Below are 9,658 nucleotides of genomic sequence, written 5' to 3'. Positions count from 1 at the left end.
AGACTCCGGAGAGCCTTATTCAGTTTTTGCTTGCTGACCCTCTGTGGAGGCCCTGATTCTGCACCACCATCTATTTCAGGAATCTCCAGGTCAGTTCCCTACAGCAGCTCCACAAATACTATTCAAGGTGTGCGAGGATAATAAGTACAACTGCAAAACGCACCCACAGATACCACTTCAGTATTCCAATAAGAGTCCAAGTTTTCCTTCCCTGCTAAGCACCCAACTGCCACAGAAAACCTCTGAACACTCAGCAGCTTTTGAAGACCAAAAGCCTGGCTTCAGAAGACCAAAATACTTTAATTTTTATTTCTATTTTGGGGAATATTTTTTTTCTTGTTTCTAGTTTAAGAATGCTTGAAATTATGACCACAGCAGCTCTAAGGTAAGTTTAGACCCATTGTTTTCAGTTAGAAGATGCTCTTCTATTTACACTTCTCAGTTATTTAGAAATACAAAAGGAAACCAAATATAGAAATATCCTTTCCAGATGTCACTTGCTCGGGGGGTGGGAATACCAGGGGAAAAGCTATGAATTACTTTCTAAGCTCTTGTTTAGCCTGGGATATGCAAAGGTTAATATCCTTTACCTCACTTGGTGTGTGTAACCCCATTACTTCTTAACCCCAAAGTTACAATCAGCAATGCTCCCAAGCTTTCACTCTTTCCCAACATGAAAGCCCTGGGAACCCTATGCAATTCAGAGCCTTTCCTTCCTTGAAAGGAAGGAAAAACAGACTTTTGTTTTTTAAAGAAAAAGCTTTCAGGATGTTCTGCAATGCAAAGAGGAAGCCACCAAACTGTAGGGCAGGAAAGAGAGTTAATTGAATGTCTTGATAGCCAAGTAATACAAGCATAATTGATTTAATCCAGAAATCTTTCAACAATCAAATATGAAGCACACAAAAATTTGCTGTGAGAGTGTTTTTGCAAGACATTCTGGTAAGTGATGAAACATAACAATGTAATTCAGGCTGCATTTATCACATCTTCACTACAAACATTGCAGCACTGCTAACTTCAGAAAAATAAGAGATATTCTCCCTACCTGAGAGGTGACCGAGGCAGGGAGGTAATGCATATTCTGCACATCAGACTGTGCTTTAGAGTCTCACATGCCCTGGAAAACTACCTCACAGCCATGTTCTCACCCATCCCAGTGAGGAAACTCCAGCAGGAACAGATTCAAACTTAATGAGGGAACAAGCTATGAATCAGGAGAATCACTTTGCTTGCAAAAGCCTGCATCCACTCACCATCCTTCCCAAAATGCTGCTCAGCTTTATCATGTATCAGAAAATTCCACCTCTCCCTCCCTCTTGACCCACCCTAAATAACAGGCTACAGCTGGGGGCAAAACAAGCTGCTTCCTTGGGCTTTGGAAAGGATGACACTACCAAAAACCTTGGTGAAACATCTCTGGAAGTGTAAAGACAGCCCCTTGTTGAATGTCCTTTGCTTTGAGCAAAGTCTTGCAACTGGAAATACTTTTGAAGCAACTGGAATAAAGTGTGTTGTGTGAGAAAGTGGTGGCACACATCCTGGGCTCATGCCCCACCTGTGGCCCTGGGCTCCTATTGTCCACAGCAAGCCACTCAACATTGCTGGGCCTCAGGTCCTTCTCCACAGGCAGGATAATTCCTCCTCAGGCCAGAGGAGAAGATCAGGGACTGAGAACTGTAAGTAGTGCCTAAATTAGCCTTAGGCAAGCTCCCAGCTTTACATGTCTGTAGGATGGTTGTGCAGCCCTACCACAAATCATCACAGCTTGTTTACAGTCGGCATTTTGAGGGACCTTCATGTAACACCGGCCCTTAGTTCAGCATTAGTACTGGCATGAGAAAAATAAAATAATGTAAACTGTGGCTAATACAAAGCAAATACTGAATTTACTTTCACCCACAGCAACTGAAATCCAAAGCGGACAAGCTGTGTGGAAGCACTTATCCCCCTTTTCATTGCTTTCCAAAATGGAGTATGAAAGAGCCCCCTCCCCGCTCTGAAAGGGATCCCTGCTTCCCCTGCCTTCCCTCTTTGCTCTGACCCTGTGGACAGCCCACTCCCGCTCCAGTGGAATAACAGCAAGGCTTCTCCCAGCCTCTCCAGCCACAAAACGTTTAGGCAGAACTATCTTTTCTGTGTTAAAAACCCCCAAGAAATAAATGCACCACCCTCCTCCTTTTTTGAAGGAGACTTCAGAGAAGAGATATTGTAGGAGACATTGTCATGCACGGCTCTTACAGAAGCTGGGCCGATGGATTTAATAAATGAATGAATAAATAAATAAAAAAGCCGATCTCCTCGCACTGCTCCCAGGAGAAGTGGGGGCAGCCCCAGCTGGCAGGGAAGGGGGACCGGGGTGTAGCTGCTGGTCGCGGATGCCGCCCCGGAGCCGGGAGCGAGCAGGAACCTTTCTCGGGCAGGATAAAAATGTTGACTGTAGATAAGCGAGGTGCAGGTGGGGACTGAGGGCACGGCGGCGGCTCCGGCCGGTCCCCGGGGTTTGCTTTTGGGGTTTATGGGAAGCAGGTGATGCCGCTCAACGGACTCGAGCTTATTCAGCGTGTGCCCTGAACCAGAGTTCAGTCAGTGCACGTCGGCGGTCCGGGCATCTCCCGGCTTTGCAGAGCCTTTGGAGGAGGAAGGGAGCAGAGAAAACAAATAAAAGCTCAGAAACTTGCAGAGTCAAACGCTTTCCCCTGTCCGGGGACGCAATTCCGATAGCTCCGCTTGCTCGTTGCGGGGCGCATCTCAGAGCTGCCGGGCTGCTGGGTGCAGGCTCGGCATCCTGCCCGGGCTCATCGGCCCCGGACGGGGTAGAGGGACGGGCCACCTCCCGGCGCGTCCCGCCACAGCAGCGGTGACGGGTCCCGCGCTGCCCGCGCATCTCCCACGCGTGCCGGGGTCCCGCAGGCCGGGGGGCGACGTGCTGTCCGTCCCGTCCCCCCGCACCTGCCGGGCTCTGCCACCCTCTGAGCCAGAGGATTTTGCAGCGCAGTGCAGTGTTACACCTCAGCCCGTACGTGATGCGCTGCTCGCTTTCCATCCTGGCTCCTGCTTCAGGATAAAACTGCGTTTCTGAGCGTCGGATGGGAACAAAAAAAAGCCCCCAAGGCCGAAGATGTTGAAACACAAAAATATCAGTGGGTGGTTGTAGCTGAAATGATACGAGCTGACCCGGTAGGGTCGAGGGATTTGCTTGTCCCGAGCAGGTCTTTTAAACACCAATCTGACAAGCCGGAGAGGGGTTTACCGCGCCGGTAGGCCGGGTGTCCTGTTTCAGCGAGTCACGTACCATTAAAGAGGCACTTTTACAAGTTTGCAGCGAGGCGCTGAGGCATTCAAAGCTGCTCGCTCGGGAGGAAAACCTGCGGCGGCAGCGCTTGGGGAAAGGGTTAACCCGCTGGCCGCCCTGCCTGGGAAATGATGGTAAATTACCCGGCGCGTTCTCTCGGGGAAGAAATTAGACTTCAAAAGGGCTGGAGCCCTTCTGAATATATATCAAGCAGATGGGCTGATGCACTGTCTCGCTGATGTGCCATTGATTAACCGCACCACAAAAGTGCTGCAGCCCCTCTCGCCCGCGGGTGCGCGCCGCCGCCCGCCTCTCTCCCGGGCACCCCGGCGGCGGCAGCGCGCCTCGGAGTTGAGCGAGGGAAAAGGGCTGGCCGCTGCAAGACACCGGGAAAGAAAGATAAGAAGACATCAGAGAGGGGAGAGCAGGGGAAGAAGGGGAAGAAAAAGAAAACCAACCCAACAAAAAACAAACAACAAAACACACGGGGAAAAAACCAGGGTGAAATACAAAAATAAATCTCTTCAGAAACGGAGGGGATTTGCTTTCTCATCCCCAAATCTCGCCTTCCCTGTCAGCACTACCGAGAGCCCATCCCCGCGCTGCACAAGCTCCCATCCCAAGTTCCAGCTGCGCTCCGCGCTGCAGCGGGTGCGACGGCCGGCACCTCCCCACCCCCAGCAACCTCTGTTAAACCGAACTGGGAGCGAAAAGCTGCGGGGAGCGGCAGAAGACCCGAGCTGTTCCCCCTCCCCGCTGCCTGACGGGGCAGAGGCGGCAGCTCCGCCGCTGGCGCCCCGCGGGGAAGAGCCTGGCTGCGGCCCCGGGCTGGGGGGCTGCGGGTGTCGCATCCATCCCCGGAACAGCTCAGTAAAAATGCCTGCTCCCTCCTCCCGGGCCTAAGCGGGGAGGGAGAAAAGCACACGCCAGAAAGTCACCCATTGTAGCGTTTAAATGCTTCACCGCTCAAACCGCCTTTGACACGCCTTGGCTGGGCTCCCGAAGGCATCCCGAGCCATTCGATAGCACTACAGAAGAGGCCTCTCTGTCTGCCCCGCTCTGGGCAGCCTGGAAATGGCCAGCGGCGGCAGCGGCAGCGCACACACCGCACATGATCAGCGCACCCAGCGCACAGGTGCAGCGCAGCCCGCGGAGCCGCGCTCCCATCCACTGCCGGGGGTGCAGCAGCTCTGGAAAACGTCCTTAGAGAGAGTCCGCCTGAAGTTAACAGGGGGTGGCGGCAGGGCAGCAGTGGTTTTCCGAGGCCCCAGCCCAGCTCCGGGAGGGCAGCCGGCCGTGCGCCCCAGCCCCGGCCCCGGCGGACACACAGCCCCGAGCAAAGCCCCTTCCGCGTTGCAAGCACTTGGCTAGGGGCGGAAAACTTTGTCCTCTTGTCCCCCGCGGTGCGCCGGCAGCTCCTCGCTCCAGCCTGGCTTGCCCGCGGAGAGGATGCTTCCCACGCGGGGCCGGCAGGGTCCCCCTCACCCACGCACAAGCGGATCCCTCGCCACTTTCCGCGCATTTTTCTCTCCCGGATAAGCCCGTCACGGGCACATGTGACAACGGGTGACCAGACACAAGGTCGGCTCCTGCCGGGTACCGGCATCGGTGCCCGTGGGTGGCAGTGTCAGAGGTGGGGCCTCGGGAGTCAGGGGCGCACAGAGAATCACAAGCCGGGAGGTGCCCCATGCGGGGACGGGGCTATGGGGCGGAAAGTTTCCGGGGCGCTTCCCTCTGCTCCCGCACGGAGAGAGGGATTTCTACGTGTGTCCATCGCTGCTGCAGCGGCTCGGACCCCTGTGAGCGAGTGCACGTGTGTGCAGGCGGCCACGCGTTTGCACGCCCGGCCGTGCCGGCCTCCGCGTGGGCTCGCCCGTCCCTCTGTGGGCGCCTGCCTCTCCGCACTGTCGGAGCAGACACGCTGGGCCGTTCCTGCGTATCTTTTTCTCCTCCTTTGTCTCCCTTTCTTTGGCTTTGACTCTTTCAGGTGCCCCGACGGTGCCCTCGCGTGCTGCTGGTTGCTGGGAGGTGGCGTGGCTGCCACTGCGCTGCTGTTGTGCGAGGGGAGGGAGGGAAGGGGGCTTGAATGCTGGCTGTTGTGCTCGGCTGGGGTGGGGGGCCGCCGAGGAGGAGGAGGCCGATGATGATGATGATGGAGGGGAGGGGGTGACGATGGAGCTCACCGCGGGCGCGCAGCTCCCTGGGGAGCCGCCTGAAAGGCCGCTGCGCTCACCAGCTGACAACGCGTGCTCCGCTCCAGACACGGCGCACCGCGGCCGGGAGCGAGGCCAGACCCCCCCTCCGCCCTCCAGCCCCCCCTGTCCCTCCCCTCATTGTCCGCCCCAAAGCATTGTCCGCCCCGCTCTAATTAAGAAACACTGGCCCCACGGCCAGCTCCCCCCTTAACCCCCCCCGTGGTTCCTGCGCTTTTCTGGTCTCCCCTCTCTGGGTTTAACCCTTTCTCCCCCTTCCCTTCCTCCTCCCTCCCCGAGGCCAGAGGTTGAGCAAACAGCAGCCGGAGAGCTGCACGGCAGAGATGCGCCACGGCCCCGCCACCACCGCGCCTCGTCCCGCTCCGTCCCCCCGAAACCCTCGCCGCCGGGACGGCCGGGCAGAGCCACGCACCGGAGCCCGCGGCCGTTCTTCATCCGGCGACCCAGGCTCAAAAGTCAGCGGAGCCGCCGTGAGCCTCGCACAAAGGCGACCGCCTCCCCAAGCCCCCCGAGCCGCCGCGGTCGTTTCGCACACCCCGGAGGACAGTTAGCGCTCAGCCAAAATTTAACGCTCGGATAGTGCGCTTCTGACTCGCCCTTTTCAAATAAAAGCCCGTTTAGGATGATAAAACCCCACGAAGCAAACCGGGCGAGACTGCTTCCAGGGGCTGGTGCGCGTCCCCGCTCTTGTTAAAAATCTTTGCGGTAGTCTATACAAAACAAACACTGTCGCAAGCTCAATAAAGCGATTTATCCATCTTCATTACTTAAAGAAATGTTGTCTCTTTGTTTGTTTGGGAGATATTAAGCATGCTTAGCTTGCAACACATAGTTGATTCCTTTGCTAGTATCTTGGATACTTGGAGCTGACTTTGGAAGGTAGGAGCTAATTGCTAATAATGGAGAGAAAGGAACCAGCCAGCATAGCGGGAGTGGCCTGGCATATGGGGAATGAGCGGTCTGAAATACTCAATGTTCAAGTTTCCAAAATATTAATGAGATTATAGCAACCTGCAGCTATACGTTACAGCTTGTTAACGGAGTGCAAGAGAGGGGGGCTGCCAAGCGGTTGTTATGCAAACTCTATAGCTGAACCTTAAAATGGGAATGCGGCTGGATATCTCTTTCAAAGAAGAGTTAAAAAAAAAAAGAAAAAAAAGAAAAACAAAAAGAAGAAGAAAAAGCCCCTCAGAGGGCGAGCGCTGCGCTGAGGCTACGAGCACCAGCCGCGCCATGCACTGCGCTCGTCTGTCGGGGAAAGGGACCCGACCGAGGGAGCGGGGAGGATTTTGATGCGCTCTTTTCCACCACCTCGCGTGTTCGCAGCCGCAGAAGCAGCGCCCGGGACGGCGGGGCGGCGAGAGGCTGCACGCACCCCTTCAACTCATGGCCGGCACCCCCGGGACCCCTCCGCGGGTGCTGCCCCTCAGTCACGGGTACCCGCGCCGGGTACATCCCCAAACTAAACCAAATAAACAAAACAGCATCCCCAAAGTCGGTGGTTTTGTGCTCCGCCGCATCACTCCCGTTATGGGATCCCTCGCGTGCCCCCTAAGATACGAGACGGGCTTCCACAGCCTAGAAATCAGTGCCGGTAACCAAAGCTGACCTACCCCGACAAAGCAGGCGTTTTAATAGGAAGGGAAATGACCCTCCCGATAAACTTTCCACCCTGTGGGACCGTACCCCCTTTCGGCAGGTACGGGCGGCGGCCGCGGGTGCTGGCGGCGGGCAGGGCAGGGCGACAGCCTGGGGTTACCGGGGGGGGCAGGTGCCCTGTTTCTGCAGGGGAAAGCGACACCCTCACGGGCTTCGATCCCGCGGGAGCCGCTCCCCCGGCGGCGCCTGGTTAACTGATCACCTCTCCGACACCCCTCTCTCAGTGTCACCTGATGAACCCAGCGGGACCTCGGCACCGACACGGCTCCGGTTTAGCCCCGGGTCTGGTGTCACGCGCGGGCTGGGCTAAGCATCAGCCAATCCCCCATTCCCGTCCGGGTTTAGCTCGAGCCCAGGAGCCACATCCTGATCCCCCGGCGACCCGTGGCGCTGCTCGCGTGTCCCCAAAACCCCGCCGGCTTCCCCGCCCGCTCCCGGCCCTTTTTGCTCGGCTGATACAGAGGAGGCTCCGTGGGGAGATCCGGTCGCGTCCCCGACTAGAGGAGGAGGTGGGAAGAAGGGAATGATGTGACTCGAGCGGTTGTGCGGGGACAGGCGCTACAGAGCAGCGACAAGCTCCTTACCCTGCACTTGTTGCAATTATCCCGGCTCCGCTGGGAACTGCGGGACGGAAACGGGACACGGTCCCGGCGGTGCAGGGAGCAGAGGGAGTGCTGCTCCACGCGGGGCAGAGCCCGCCCCGGCCCCGGGGTCCGCCCGTCCCTCTGCAAGCAGCCGGGGCGCCCCATCGGCTTCCCGGAGTATCGCCCTCGCCTCTGTACCTCTCACCACCGCCGCGGAGTTTCACACCACCGCGGCGACGGGAGGGTGAGGGGAGAAGTTGAACCCGACCACGCTTTGAGGCTGATTTTGTTTTGGTTGTTTTTTTTTTTTTTTTTTTCCCACGTTTATTTGATTTGAAAAAAAAATTTTAGAATTAAAATACATAAAACAATGGCAGCTGGCTTTGCTAAAATCAAAATAAACGATTCTTGTCGTAGAAAAGAATTTTTTTTTTTAAAAAGAGAGAAGCAGAAAGAATTGCAAACACTGCATAATAAATACGTTTCCTATTACCACAAAAGGAAGATAAAACGGACATAAAAGTTTGACACGACAAAACTGGTTTCGTTTTTAAGAGAGCGTTATGATTAAGTGGCTTAATTAAATATTGGTCTCCAATTGGCAGTTAGTAGCTTTCCTCTTGAAACTGCAACTCCAGCCGCTGATAAAGTGCTTGCGCCAAGTTTCCCCCACAAAAGACGCCGACATGGTGCTCTAAGGAACATCCAAATTTTCTCCGCTATTTACAGGTTAAGACGGTGCGTTATTGACTTTGTGTGTGTGTGTGTGTGTGTGTGTGTGTGTTTCCACAGCAATACGACCCACGGCAGGATCGGTGTCCTGGAAGACGGGGGTGTCAGGGCGGGTTCACGGCCGGGTGGGGATGGCGCCGGCGGCATCGCGGCACCCCCGGGGCCAGGCTTTCTCCCTGCGCATCACCTGCTCGCCGACGGGGCGAGCCAGGCTCCGCGCTGCGAGGTGGCGTGTTGGCAGGAGGGAACGGCAACGACTTCTAGGCGAAAGAAACTTTCGAAGTGTTAACTAAAAATGAAAACAAACCAACCGACCCTGAGAGACAGGGCGGGTACAGTCACTCGCTAACAGCCATCCCCCCTGGACTAACCAGGGGCTGCCGGGGTGGGAGACGAAGGGGTGGATTTCAAAGCGACCGAGGGGAGCCGATGCCGTCCGTGGCGGCACCGCGTTCGGCTGCTCACCCCACGGCGGAGTCTGTGCTTCGAGGGGCGGCCTTGGGGGGTGCCAGGGACGACACCCCTGCCTTAGCTGGCCTCATCTGAATCGCTGTAGTGGGAGCGGGGCGAGAACTCCCCGTCGCTCCTGTGGGACCGGGGTGACGTCTTGCTCCTCTCCTGCGGCGGCTGCCCGGGCTGCGGCATGAGGAGGGCGGGGGAAGGGGCTCTCTGTCCCATCAGGGCGCCCTCCGCAAAGGAGAAGTGCAGCGGGTCGAGCTGCACCGAGTAGCCCCCCGCGGCCGGCGGAGGGGGGAAGCGAGTCCTGCCGTGCCCGGGGGGCGACGCTCTGGGCGGCCCCGGCGGCGGCGCCGGTGGCCCCGGCGGCGCTCCAGCCCCTGCGGCGGCGCAGGGCGGCTCGAAGGGGGCCCCGCGGTGCTCGGCCTTGCCGGGGGCGTCGGGAGGGGCGGCGGGGCCGTGCAGTAGCTCGGCCAGGGCGCTGATGTAGATCTGAGCCATCTGCAGCGTCTCGTACTTGGAGAGCTTCTTGTCGTTGTTGAAGGAGGGGATGACATTGCGCAGCTGGTCGAAGGCGTGGTTCAGCCCGTGCATCCGCCGCCGCTCCCGCGCGTTGGCCGCCAGCCGCCGCTGCTTCTGCACGCCGCTCACCTGCGCCCGCAGCCCGGGGCCGCCGCCGCCACCGCCCCGCGGCCGCCCGCCGCCCCGCGCCCCCTTGT

General features: G+C 57.5%; 1 protein-coding gene across 1 annotated transcript; it reads right to left on the bottom strand.

Moving 5' to 3' along the window:
• Positions 1–8,133: 8,133 nt before the first annotated feature.
• Positions 8,134–9,653, bottom strand: LOC121673268 (protein atonal homolog 1-like; the record flags this gene model as incomplete). Its single annotated transcript, XM_042046433.1, has 1 exon — positions 8,134–9,653. A coding segment is annotated over one exon (642 nt), but the record flags the coding sequence as incomplete, so codon positions are not given.
• Between the last annotated feature and the right edge of the window lie 5 nt (positions 9,654–9,658).

Source organism: Corvus kubaryi, unplaced genomic scaffold, assembly GCF_017639235.1.
Source record: "Corvus kubaryi isolate FWS band 111438036 unplaced genomic scaffold, C.kubaryi_AGA036_p1.0 65306, whole genome shotgun sequence".
NCBI lineage: Eukaryota > Metazoa > Chordata > Aves > Passeriformes > Corvidae > Corvus > Corvus kubaryi.
Note: the sequence above shows the minus strand (reverse complement) of the source record. Positions and strands in the feature narration are given on the sequence as shown.